General features: G+C 42.8%; 1 protein-coding gene across 1 annotated transcript in view; it reads left to right on the forward strand.

The window, feature by feature from the left end:
• Positions 1-13,616, forward strand: part of LOC306792594 (CD81 protein-like) — a 28,058-nt gene extending 14,442 nt beyond the window's left edge. The window contains exons 3-8 of the mRNA XM_079289839.1: positions 4,887-4,984; positions 5,577-5,651; positions 6,316-6,438; positions 7,548-7,646; positions 9,475-9,558; positions 11,106-13,616. Coding sequence (XP_079145965.1) covers positions 4,887-4,984; positions 5,577-5,651; positions 6,316-6,438; positions 7,548-7,646; positions 9,475-9,558; positions 11,106-11,168 — 542 coding nt within the window. The 3' untranslated portion in view covers positions 11,169-13,616. The remainder of the gene's footprint in view (positions 1-4,886; positions 4,985-5,576; positions 5,652-6,315; positions 6,439-7,547; positions 7,647-9,474; positions 9,559-11,105) is intronic.
• Positions 13,617-14,454: the final 838 nt, after the last annotated feature.

Consider the following 14,454-nt stretch of genomic DNA (forward strand, 5'->3'; position numbering starts at 1 on the left):
TTTTCTTTTATTTTGTGATGATTTTCCCAAGTAGGTTGATAAAAATAAAGTGCAAACAAAACCTGAACATTGTAGAAAGGTGCCTGTAGTATACAAAAAGTATTTGGTCACTCTTTTGTTTGCCTGAATCATTTAAATATAAAATTAAATTAAACATAACATTAAATGGCATTAAATAGTAGCCTTCCATTGTAAACAACTGTGCAAATGTAACTTTTTACAGTAAGCTTTTCTAACTGAATACACTGATACAAACACAGCATGAAATAAAATGTATATGACCCTTTAACATTCACATTTTCAAAAGTGCAACATCTGATCTAACATCAACATAACATATTTTGCACAGTAAATAAGTGCATGTAAACAAAATCAAGTGCATTCACAACATAACCAACAGTATTAAACAGTAGTGCATGTTTTTTCTAAATATTTTTTGCCAGGAAGACAAGCCTGTCTACTACCTCTGGCTTCAGGCATGCACGGTGGCATGTAACAATGCCCCCCCACACACTGAAAAGCCTCTCAGAGGGGGGCACTTGTAGCTGGCACAGAGAGGTATTTCTTTGCTAAAGTACTTAGCCTTGGAAAGTTAAGTTGGTGACGCTTCCACCAGTCAAGTGGATCGGTGTCTGGGTCAACCTGCTGGACCACAGGTCAGTTGTTGCGGAGTAGAACGACATCCCCTCCAGCTCCGCAGAGATCCTTTGGCGTGTACTATTGTACAGCCGAGGCAAGGCAACGTCAGAAAAATGTTTACGGCTTGGTAGCACGTACCTGGGGTCCAAAGCTTTGAGACGGTGAATAAACCCCGGCTTTTCCACGGTGTATATGGGCACCATATCTTTTGCGATATACATCGCGACTGCATCCGTGATGGCTTTCCACCGTGTGGAAAGCAGTGAAGCTGCTGGCCGCCATTGTTTTAGTTTGTAAACAATGCGCGCGCACTCTACTACGGGAAAAAGGGGTGGGGGCGATTTTCTCGATTTTCAATAAAACACATCGCCTTAAAGCACACATTCGAATTAATCGATTAAATCGATTTATCGCCCAGCCCTAATATATATATATATATATATATATATATATATGTGCGCGCGCGTGTATATATATATATATATATATATATATATATATATATGTGCGCGCGCGTGTGTATATATATATATATATATATATATATGTGCGCGCGCGTGTATATATATATATATATATATATATATATATATATATTCCATCATTTAAGGGAAACCCCACCTGGTCTACATGTTGTTTGGAGCAGCGAGCGGATGAAACACAATAGGCTGAATTTCAGGAACGTACATGGAAGCATTTATTTAATGTTAATCTAAATAGTTTCTTTCCTATAGAATTCTATAATAACAATAATAGCTCAACAAATAATAAAATAATAATAGAGGTATTAGATTCAAGTATATAATGTTAATTCCCTCCATTTTTTAACACGGAAAACAAATCTCTACCCAGCCCTCCCCGTCATCCTCATGTGGTGATGAGAAATAAATTCTGAAGCAATTAAACAAATGGACAAACAATATACAGTAAACATTATTCAGATCAAGCTACAGCTACCGTAATAATCCGTTTACGGGCACTGAAGACAAATAATCCAGATGTGTAACCTACTTTCTAGTATTGTTCATCATGCTTACAAATAATATTTAAAAAATGGCCCCCATACCTCGGTGGAATCTCGACTTACTGTCCCGCATTTTAACCAGCTTCAAGCAAAATAGTACATCTTTAAGCCATCTGGCATGACATGGAGGTCTAGACTCCTTCCAGTTTAACAGAATGAGGCCAGATGTGTTGTGAACGCAATCGCATAATGAATATTAGGTGACCAATTACTATCGACGCCAAATAGCGCAGGGCAAATAGGTTGCACATCGATAGTGATACCAGATGTCGCATGAAACTCATAACTTTTGCTGTGTTTATGTCTTCGCGTCCACACTACTACAATGGTCATGACAAGTTGAGAAAACGGAGACGTTTAAAAAAATGCTGCGGTTGCCGTTTTTAGTAAAAAAAAACCCTGTGTTGCGTTATAGTCTGGACGGGGCCGAGACGGAGATGCCAACTTCTTGACTTGGTCTTTTGAGTCACAACCAGGCGGCAACCTCTGGTCCTACCGAGTGAAGCAGACGCAGAAGAGTCTTTAAACTTGCATTATCTCTGCTGACCATCAGGGGGCGACTCCTCCAGTTGTAAAAAGAAGTCAGATTGTATAGAAGTCTACGAGAAAATGACTCTACTTCTCTCTTGATTTATTATCTCAGTAAACATTGTAAACATGAGTTTATGGTCTCAGTCTCTAGTTTAAAGTCTTCTTCAATACAGCATGATGTTCATTTGGTAGATTATGGTCCATTTAGAGTCAAACAGACCCTAAAGAGGAGTATGCTTTAGGGCGGGCTTATTGGGATTGACAGGTCGCTGCCGCTACTAGAGCCGTATACGGTGTCTCTACGTCACTCCTCCGCATTCCGAATGTAGTAATTTATGTTCATCGGATGCAAAAAAGCCAAGATGGCGACGGTTGTATTCCAAGGCGCCAAACTCGAGGCTTCAAAACGGCAATCCACAAACAAATGGGTGACGCCACGATGGCTATGTCTACTTGTTATATACATACGTCTACCGTCACAGCGTGCCCTTCCCTGATTCGTCACACCCTATCACCTTCCAGAAGAAAACGAAACGACGTCAGCCATGATTACCAGCGACTAATTCAACAAACGACAACGAATCACAGGCGCTGCTGACCATGTCGTCTTTGCCAGCAGCTGTTGGGCAGATACATTCTGCATTTTACAATGCTGCTACTGCAGGAGGCACGCCTATTTTAAAATTAAAAACGCATAATTAGTGTGGATTAGAGATCCAAACATTGTCTCCCAGGAAGGCTGGGGCAGATCCAACACATGTGAAACGAAGTAGCTGAAAACGGTCAAGACAGGATATATTTGAGATGATCTTTCCACATCTCATGGCCGTGCTGCAACGCTGAGAGTCACGTAGGCCGTCAGCTCCTCTATGGACCGAACAAGGCGGACTCAGTTTGGATGGTGAATGGAAGCAGAGAGAGAGAGCATAATGGAAGAGGATCCACGGGAAGATTAAATCAAGGCAGACAGGAAAAGACATTTTAAGTAAATGGAATTATTGAGAGCATCATTTCGAACGAGCAGATGCATTAAATAGAAAGGACAGATGGGCGGCGGCGAAGAGAGGGAGTGACCGGGAGGGCCGAGCGACACCCGGGGAGGGGAGGGGGGGGGGCCGTGTCAGACTGGAGGGCCACGATGTAAGAGATGGAGGAAGCACTTGGGCGGTCTCCACGATATCGATTTACAAATTACGCGTTGTCTGTGAGTGGCTCTGTGGGTAGAGAAAGAGGTGGGGATGGGGGGGGGGGATGTATGGGAGCAGTTAGTGGTCCAGAATCAAATTGTGTGAGAGCTGACAAGCAGGAGTAATGATGCTGGGGCTGAGCGCACAAAGAGCTGCACTCCCCGATACGCCCAACACGAGCACGACGTGGACATGAAAGGTCTGGCTGGGGGGGCGGGGGGGGCTGTGCGTCTTACTCTGAGGAACATCTTCACAATCAAAACAGTGGAAATCAAGACAGCGAACACCACAGTTAACCAGCTAGTTGCTGCTTTTAGCACTGGCTCTCGAGTTAGCTGTTAGGCTAGCTGTTGAGAGCAGCTGCTTGGGTTAATTATGAGTTAACAGGATTCATTTGGAAGCAGTTGCTGCTTGTTTGAAAGCGGCAGGGGGCGTGTGATGTGGTGAAGACGAGTGACACCACTGTCATGAAAAGTGATGTGAAAAAAGAGCGAGTATAGTGAGTAAACAGAAAAGTAAGGGGCTGGCTTGCACCATTATAAAACAAAGAGCCCTCAAATTCATTTTCACCATGTTCATGTTTACTTTGTTTGGTCTGTGAAAGCATCAATTAATCAACTAATATCTGACCTTTCCGGGCCTTTCATCTGCACACGAACACACCACCAATTAACAGTTTCCTTCTGATATGCGGCCGCACTTCCAGCAGCATTACCGCACGGTTAAAACCAGATGTAATCACCGTGATAAATGACCTCACCCAAAACAAATCTCTGCCTGCACGTAGGGGTTTTTTCATGTAAACCGCAGTCAATGGAAACTAAAACGACTGGAAAAACACATTCAACCATCTACAACACAGGAAGGTATTGTATTTATTGGACTGAAATGCGCCCCAAAAAAAAGGTTGGTCTTTAAAGGAAAATACAAGACCGAAGTGATGTTCTGCAGATTAAAGTGATTTTTTTCTTTTCCTCACAGGCTTTTCCAAAGCAATTGATATGGAAGACATTCAGAAAAAATACATATTTGTATGAATAAGTCCAATATTAACCTGCAAGCATCTGACAGCCTAACACAGGAAACACGCTCTGGGTGAGGAGAGTAATGAAAAGAAACAAGTGCAGCACCTGTTTTATGTCCAGGACGAATAAAAAACAACGGGTTGAATTAGGGAGCCAGCAAAAACAAAACAAATACTCTTCTTGTGAACATAACTGGAACATGACTCACTTTATTCTACTGGCACCGAAACAAGATTGTGCCGCCTGCTGCCCGTCAGACGCTATTGCATGCACAGAGGTATTAAAAAATACTGCCGCAGTGGTTTGAAGGCCTTTGTGGTTTCCATTGTTGTAACTGCTGTCTGCAGAAGAGGAGGGACTTTGATAGCTGGTCAAGAACGCCGGGTTGTCACCGCAGCATTCCTGTCAGCCCTCTTATTTCAAACCTGTTCATGTGTGTGTGATACCGACGGATATTCATCAGTCTGTCTTTCTGTCCAGGTGTCCACATCCTGATCGCCATCGGCGCCGTGATGATGGTGGTCGGTTTCCTCGGATGCTACGGCGCCATCCAAGAGTCCCAGTGTCTTTTGGGAACTGTGAGTCACATTTAAAGGTTCCCTGTGGAGTTTTAGATCTCAAGTAGCGGCTTGGAGCTGTTTCTTTTTTTCTAAAGAGTCTAGACCTGCTCTTTTTTGAAAAGTGTCGTGAGGTAACCTCTGTTACGATTTGGCGCTTTGTAAATAAATAAAAATTCTCTTGACATTTTGGGTGGATCCCAGTTTTTGTTGTACACCCGTGCGCATGTACACCCGTGCGCATGCGGTTGACGCCGTACTCGGCCCTACCAATGGTTTCACGCTGTTCCACTGATCAACAGGTGGCGGCAAACATGCCAAGATATGCTGCAGTGTGTCAGCAAGAGCAGGGAAGAAGAAGACCGCAAGCCAGTTAACATGAATGTAAACAGTGCTGGTTTTTAAAATGCGTTTTAAAAAGCGTGCAAATGTTCTGTGAGGATGGAAATGCACTCAACATGATTGTTAGAGCCGAGGGATTCACACAGTGTGTTCTGGTGAGTAACGCTGATTGTGAAAACTCCACGGGGCCAATTTCATCTCTTGTTTCAAAAGTGAAACCGTTGTTTGCTAAATCCCTCCGATAATCTGACGTTTCTCTTCTGTCCCGCAGTTCTTCGCCTGCCTGGTCATCCTGTTCGCCTGCGAAGTGGCAGCTGGAATCTGGGGCTTCATGCACAAAGACACCGTAAGACTGCAAACACACACCGGATACAGGATACAATACTCTGCAGTTTCTGGAACTGTTGGATCACATGAGTCAGAAACGATCCAAAAGGCAGTCACCACTGGAATCTAATTCTACAAATAGTTTAATGCCAATAATATTAGTGCAGCCGGATCTTTATCTGCAACTGCAGACACACACGTCGGCTTTAAACAGGAAGAATAGACATGAATTGAAAAGAACGCCGCACACACAGGGAGGCGCGCACCTGTATTACACAACCACAATAACACAGAATCTATTTTTTAAACCTGTTTCTTTAAGGTGACGACGTCATACGATATGACAAACAGATATTGAAAGCTTATTTCTAATACCGCACTAGAAGCTTTGAATGTAAAAAGCAAACAGAAGTGACGGGAGAGGTTGGCTAAGTACAACCGAACACTGCTCACCACCAAAATGTTACAATGAACCTCCATGAGCTGAAAACACACCGTGAAAGGGTTCAACGTGGAAGACGGAAACACCGGAGGTTGCCGCCTGTTTTAAAACGCAGTGGTTAAAACTCAGTACGAATGCCCTTTCATGTCATTCGATGCATCATGTTTTCAGTGTCTCTGTCCCGGGACGCTTTTTTTAAGTTTGAGGCTGAGCCCGGAGAAACCTCTGTTTCCTGTTTTAGGTGTCGAAGGAGATGATCAACTACTATGACTCCGTGTACGAAAAGGTCTTCTCAGAGACCCTGACCACCGACTCCAACAAGAGACAGGCCGCCGCCACCGTGCTCAAGGTCTTCCACGAGACGGTACGAACATGCACTCTCAAATGTATCACTTTGCGTTCAAGTCAATTGTACTGTAAATGTGTCAATTTGTTTTGTGTGTATTTCGAACGAGAACAAACACAAGATGTACTCGTCCTAACAAAGGACATCGGAGAGTCGGAAAATGATTTGTAGGCAATTTAATTTGAATCCTTTCAACTTTTCTGTGAACCTATTTATGTTTAGCATTCAACTTTTGAAAGTTACTAAAATGATAAATGCTTTGAGTGGCTTCCTCATTGAGACAGAACTGAATTAATCCTGAGTGGAATGTTCCACTCAGACGTTGATTCAGCACATATTCACTCACTGAAATCATGATAAAGTGTATCTGTGGAATAGCAGCCTAACTCTCCACCGATGTGACGTTGTGGAATACACGACGAGGCTGGGTGTTGTTTAAAAAATGACAATACCTGTACCCTTAAAGAGATATTGATACCAATAGAGTACTTTATTTTCATACTACTTCATTCGATACCCGTCCCGTGAATGGAACCATTGATTGCCGCCGCCGCCGCATTTATTTCCATCAGACGCCACAGGCGTGTAGTAAAGCCGTGCTTTCCAACATTCCGGTGGAATCCTGGCACGCTGAACCGCCAAGCTCCGTCAAATACGCCGTGCTCCACTTCGCCACACCACAATCTGCACGGGCTGTGAGCCAAACCATACCAATAAGTCTTTTCTTTTCTAGATCTGGGTACAAAACGATTGGAATACGGATATTGTTTGAATGGAGAAGTCTGGATACTAAAAAAACACCAATATATATATATATATATATATATATATATATGGAATACCGACACCCAGCCCTACTTCTCATAAAAACAGCTGAACTAACATAAACCGAAACTATTGTTACATTATATCGGAGACTTAATTATATCCTCAGAAGAAACATTTGAAAGAGGAATTGAGAATAGGGAGAGCTTCTGCAAACCAGTTTCCCCCACCTGAGGAGCTTATTAATAATAATAATAGAAGTTATTAAAAGACAAGCCTGACAATGTGAAGTGCTTTAAACTGAGTAAGAGGGCACCGTGTAGAGGACAGGGATGGTCACTGTGTTGCTTTGTGTGTTTCAGCTGAGCTGCTGCGGTAAAGGCCAGGTGACCTCCACCCTGACGCAGCTGTTTGACAAGCTCGGCCTGACTGACATCTGCCCCACCTCTGGGGCGTCAGTTGTAAGTGATCGTCCACGTCAACAACACTGTCACGCTCCGACCGTCACAAGACATTCTGAGTTAGATCAAATCGTCAAAGTTAACACGAATCATTATTCATTTATTATTCATGTCATCAAGATGTAAGGGAGCGCTGGAGAAGAATGACATGTAACACGCCTCTCTGTCTATAATGCATTTTAGACAGTTCTATAAATGCTCCATGATCGTCTGATAGCTCTGTGTAGTTATCTCATAAATATTCACAATGCTTTAATCATAAACACATTATGAAGCATTTCATAATGACTTATATCACGTATCAAAAGATTTCATGATCGCTGGTCACTGACCTTTTCTTTTAGCAAGGATCAGAGTGTGTTATTATTCCCATCGTTGTAATACATTATAATGCATTATCATCACTGTTGTAATGCATTATAATGTGACTACAAGTTACTGTAAGTGGTGTAAGTAAAGTACAAATTATTACACTACAATTTGTTAGTTGCATAGATATTTAATATTTGTTTAACTTAAAGCAAACGATGACCCTTATAGTAACTTATAATTACATTATAATGCATCACTGCAGTGATTAAAGTGCATTATGAAGAAGATTGTAATGTATTACAACTATGAGAATTACAATACACGATGATTCTTGCAAAGAATATAATAGTGACAATAAGTCATTCTAAAATGCTTTATTATGTGTTGTGATTATTGTTATGAAACATGAATATTCATGAATACTATAAAGCAGATTGTATCGCATTGTCAGCATGTTTACAATGCATTGTCGGCACAGAGAGAGTGACTGGATGAACATTTGTAATGTTCCACTGACGGCTCGGAGACAAAGAGTGAAGTTCTCCCATCAACCCGTTTGTTGAATCGCACAAAATAGTGCCAGGAAAACAAAGTGTCACAGCAAACACAGCGTCTTCTTCTCCAGCTCCATTCTCTCTCTCACACACACACACACACACACACACACACACACACACACACACACACACACACACACTCACAATGTAGAAGGTGAATGAGCGTATTTTACCATGTCAAATGATTTCTTTGGTGTTTTCTGTTACTCTGCTGTGAGGAAGCTCTGTGGGGTCGGGGGGGGGGGGGCCTGAAAAAGGTTGAGAAACACTGACGTGACGTCGTCGTCTGTTGATGGCTGAACCAATGGGAGTATAGGGTTCCAGCAGAACTCTGCGGTGTGGAGAATCACAGAGGGCTGCTTCAGTGCAACGTCTTCATGGAAAGATATGCGGGGGGGAAAGTTATCTGTATTCACCACTTGTGCTGCACGGGGGCCTTAAACTTGATTTCTTGGCAGCACATCGACATTGCTGAGATGAACCGCGGTCCCATCCAAGACTCCCCGGTGTGCCAGGGCTGTCTTGTGTTCCGTTATATGGAACTGGTGTTTTTCCAGCGCGTGTAGCCAATATCTTTACAAAATAAAAGCACTGGCCTTTACCCCAAAAGTAATCGGGTGGCAGAAAGCATGGACTGAAAAACATTAATTTTTTGACTGCGTGACAAAATGCAAGGGATAGGTTGATAGAAGGCTGCAACCATTGATTTCACACACTTTGCAGCATTAGTTTAAAGTAGAATATGCGCCAATGACTTCGTCATTCCAGCCAACAAATTCGAGGGCTAACTGGTCACTGGTACAACTATGAAATGGTACTTAAATACTACTAGGCTAAAGTAAAATGTACCACTTGTTTGTTTTCATCTTGACCTCAAAAGCAGTACAGGAGGCAGTCAATACATGATTGTTGCTTTGAAGCGTTTATAAATGACGTGTTTTCTCGGTTCTCCTTTGCAGGACTGCCACAAGAGGATCGATGAGTTGTTCACAGATAAGATCTACCTGATTGGTATCGCCGCCCTGGTGGTCGCAATTATTATGGTGAGACACTGTGTACCTGCACTTATTCCATGAATCCGAAAACATACAGAAGGAGCCGTAACGTAACCACCATAACACAAGTTCAGTAGCTGCAGCTACATCGAGGCTGACAGCTGTGGCCAAGACACTGATCAGAACACGTTTTATTTGTATGACTGCTAGTGTTTAGACTTTGAAAATGTTTGTATTCCTGAACATAAGGTAAGTTTCTCTGTTTCTCTTTGTCTGTCTATTGGACATTTTAAACTACTTGGTCTGGATTAACGGACGAGACTTCTTTGAAATCTATACCGCTGTCAACAAATCGCACAAGATCAAACCCAACAAAGCGTTAGTCCATCCCTTCCTACTCTGACTGCGCTACGCTGCTAAAGGGACTCGTGCTAATTGGTTCCTACTGAAAGGGTAAAACATATAGTGTTCCATGTTTTTTAAAAAGGCTCTTAAACAGCTGGGCACTGTGGTCTTTGAAAAACGTCGCTCAAACGGGAATAAGTGGTGCATTTGGTAGGGACTATTTTAGGCGGCGGATTAACACACATTTGGTGCTTCAGTGAGTGTTTCCGGCAGCAGTGGATGTGGCGGACGTTTCATGTGGGACTGAGTCAGAAGCGCGTGTGTTCCTGGTAGTGAAGGAACAAGTCAGCTTTAATTATTTGTTCATACAATTGAGCTCTGTGTTCATCTTAGTCTTAACCCGTAGATGGAAATGCTAACTAGTTTTAGTCACATTCTAGTCGTCTGTTATAGTTTTCATCAAGGAGTCATTACATTTGAGTCATCTTTTAGTTATTACTTTTAGGCAGAATGTTTTCTCTCTTCATTCTTTCCTCAGCGATCTATTATTTTAGTCCTAGTCCCGTGTCAAATCTCCTTTTTCCGTCAGACTACATTGAACATTTTAGTCTAGCCAAAACCAATAATTGTCATTTTACTGAAACTTCTTTCACATATGATTATATCCCATCATCATCTTATTAAAGGCACAGGTTGGATGATGAAGAACGCAGCTTTTCTGTGAGTCCTCCTGATGGCGCTCACTGGTGACGTGCTGATCAGTCCGGACGCACCAAACCGGCCCGTTACGATCCGGCCGGTCGCACCGCCCGACATGCAAAAATATGCGTTCATCCACCAGCCGAACCCGACTTCACAACTTCATGCATTATACAACATGTCAGGAGTCTGACTGAGGACTGAGACCAGGAGGGCAGAGACGATACTGCGTGTTGAGATCGTCACAGTTCAGCCGTCGGTGCCGTCACGTCATCGTCTCGTCTTAGTCACGGAAAATAAAGTTTGGTGACAAACTTAATTTCTTCATAGTCTTTCGTTAACGGAATTAAGACGTTATGTCACAGAAATATCAGGTGTTGGCTACACAAACAATACTAGGATTGTTTCGCTGTTGGTTTGGGTCTTTTTGCGTGTGTTTTCAAATCTATGCAGAGACAATATGTGAATATTTTTGCTGTCCATGTGACATTGTTTTAATTGAGGACAGTGGTTTCTAATCAGCACTTCTGTCCCGTGTTTCGTCGTCCTAGATCTTCGAGATGATCTTCAGCATGGTGTTGTGCTGTGGGATCCGCAACAGCCCGGTGTACTAAAGCGACGGGCTGCCGGAGGAGGGACGAGCGCGCAGCGTCTCCCGTCTCGCTCTTTTTCATTTTATTTTTTAAAAGTAGGAAACGTCACATATATTGCTTGCTGGATTTAGTTGGCTCTTTGGGAAGACAGCGTAGACCATCCTCCATTGAGCATTTTAATTACACTGTCTTCTTTTTTTTTTTTTTTTTTTTTTTTTCTTTTTTTTGTTGGTGACAGATGCTGTTATGCATATTTGACCAGTGCTATCCTAACCCTGATATGTAGATATTATATCACACTGTCACACATGAATGACGTCCGCTGGTGCTCTCATCCTTTAGTGACGCATTAGTGGTTTTACTGCTTCCTCCGCCTATGAACATGGTCTTATATTCTTGGATTTAATGGCTGTTTTTTCACTGTTTTATGTATAAACTGTATATAAATATATATATTAACAGTGCTTTATGACTGCCGAAGCATGCAAATTGCATTGCAGTAGATCCTTCTCCTGTATCCTTCCTGCTCTCTCTGCTTGTCCGTCTTGCTCTAGACTAAACCAGATGATGGCGCGCGTGACCGGCACCAGTGAAGCGCTGGTGTCGGCCTCGCCGCGCCACACGAGAGGCGAACACACACGCAGCCCCTGTCCTACGAGACCGTTGTCCTGCTTCACACCCACGCCGCTGTGTGATGTCTGCAGGAACTGACTAAAGAAGGAATCTGTTATTTCTTGGAAGCTGGAACCAAAGTCAAAGTGACCCGATGTCTGTCGGTTTGGCCCCGTGGAGGTTTTTGTTGACCATTTGTCTTCGGCCGTTTGCTGTTCATTGTGTGTCCAAAATTGTCTCGAGTGCTCAGTTGTATGAAAACCTTGAAGGAAAGTTTGGCCTAGCCTGGTCCCAGACTTCGGAATCACCACCTGCATCACAAATTTAGTCAAAAAGTTTCAACTGTGTGGTAAACAAAAGGCCATTCCTTCTGAGTGGTTTCTTTTTGTACGATTTTCTCCAGACAACGAGGAGTAGAAATATTTCTGGAAACCCACCCCTTTGGTGCAATCTTTATTAAATAACTACAATTAATCAAAAAGAGGAAAACAAACCTTACGAGTTTAATACAATTGTGCACTTCTTTGTGGAGGCAATTTGCTTAACACTATAATCTCCTAAATCAGAGGACTCTGGTTGAAATATGACCCGTAACATCTTCACTTGAAGCAGGTTGCCTCACATCTAGCTGTGCTCCTGATGCATCCATGTATTGGCCGCGTGTTTTTTTTTTCAACAATCTTGTTGACCGGCGACACATGAGCCACCTGTCCCAGGTTGCTCAGCTCTGTAGGAACTTAATTGACTACATGCTCGTAGAGGAAGCGCACGGTGAGACTCCAACCCGTAGCCAGCGCTACGGTTTGGCGCTCTGAAAATCTGGGTTTGCCTCGATCTGGTTAAGACTAGTCCTGACTCATCTGACCTGCTTGTGTCGTTGTCCCCGCTCGTGGTGGTAACTGTTGCAAGGCGAAGAACGGAGACTCCTGGAAGTCACAACATTCGGAGAAGAAGTAGTTCCAGCATGTAGCTATCCGTGGTGTCTCGTGATTAATACCTGACCAAGTCGCACTAAACCCCCGTATCATGACATGTGGGCTGCTGTATTGGATTGCATTTAATTTCACAAGTGGTCACTTGATTCTGTGACTGTCGCAGGCTGATTACATTGGTGATACTGACCACCGACCACAGGTCAGTCTCACCTGCCTGCTGAAGTTCAGCCAATCGGATCGCTCCCACCCGGTCAACCGAACGTGCCGTTTATCTAGTCCAGCAGTGCTTCTTTTTTTTTTTTTACTCTACCGTAAAATATTGTTGTCCTGAGGTCTGTTCCTACGCATAGCTGCACAACACCGCACATTAAGTCACATCGTCTCGTGTAACCTCACGTGTCATCGCAGCTTTTTGTCGGTCGACTAAATTTAAAAAAACATGTCTCGTTAACATTTCATACTTAAACCGTAAAATAAATAGTGTCTTGTAATATTTACAGCTCTGACGTACTAACAAAAATCATGAAGGCTGTAGAAAGACAATGTATGCCTTTTTTGTCTTCTTGTATTGTGATGTCAGTGTTTGGTACGTTGTCAAAGGAGTCAAGAAAGAGGGAGATATTTAGTGGCAGTGGTGACTGAGAAGAAGTCAAACCTTTCAACGCATCAGCTAGCTTCTCCCCCAGGAATCATTGGAAATAAAGTAAAGAATTATGAGAACAGCCACCAGTGCGGTGTTCCCCAATGACGAGGGCGCTACCTGCGTTTCTCTGACAGTGCTGTCCATATTGCCGCCCTTTTTTAATTTTTTTTATTTTGGGAACTGACACTCGGGACTCACTGCCACTTGGATGTCAGCCCTTCTACTCTTGTAGACTTCGGTTTGCCCAAATATAAAGGGATTAAATGTATTTTACAAAAACAGGTGGTCTTGTCTTTTGTTTTTCGGGTTTCTTATCGTGAAAAGTAGGAACTGCGACTTAAATTACAAGGATGATAACCAAAGAAATGGAAACCGGCCATCCTCGCCGAGGATCACCGGAGCCAGTGATGGCTGTAACAAGGCGACTAACGAGGGCTGTTCTTGCATCTTAGGGTGAATGTTAACGAAAAATGCTCAGTCGCGGGCAAAGATCATAGATGTCATCATCGACCGTAGCCCTGTTATCTCCAGACTATATTAACTTTATTGGATTTAGAAATGACCCCCCATGTCTGTTACATGTGACCCATTCGCATGGGATAAGTTTTTGCATTTTACAAAAATGACATCAAGGCTTATATCACAAATATAATGCTATATTATATTTCTATATACTATGACGATTCCTATTATATTATATAGGACTATTTCGGCCTCCTGAATTTGCACCAAAGATGGCGTCAGAACCTCTATCAAACCAAGATGCACACTGGACCAATGTTATCACATGACCTCTGTGTTCGGTGAAATGTGGTGGAATTATTTACATGACAGATTACAGACGGGGCAGATTCTCACAGAATTCATAAGAAGCCGACCTCTACAATGAATACGACCTATAATCATTTAAACTTGAGTATGCTTTTTTTTTTTTTACTGTCAGACAATGTGCTCCATACAAAGTAGAGCCCTTTCTCCAGACAAGGAAGACAAAGCACAGCTTGCTTCATCTATCTGCTAAAGTGATTCAGACTTTGATGTGGATGCTTCTCATAGCTTTATTCTGACAGGACAAGAAACTTCTATGGGAGTATATTTGAAAGACCACAAAACAAAG

This window comes from Melanostigma gelatinosum, assembly GCF_949748355.1.
Source record: "Melanostigma gelatinosum genome assembly, chromosome: 2".
Taxonomy (NCBI): Eukaryota; Metazoa; Chordata; class Actinopteri; order Perciformes; family Zoarcidae; genus Melanostigma; species Melanostigma gelatinosum.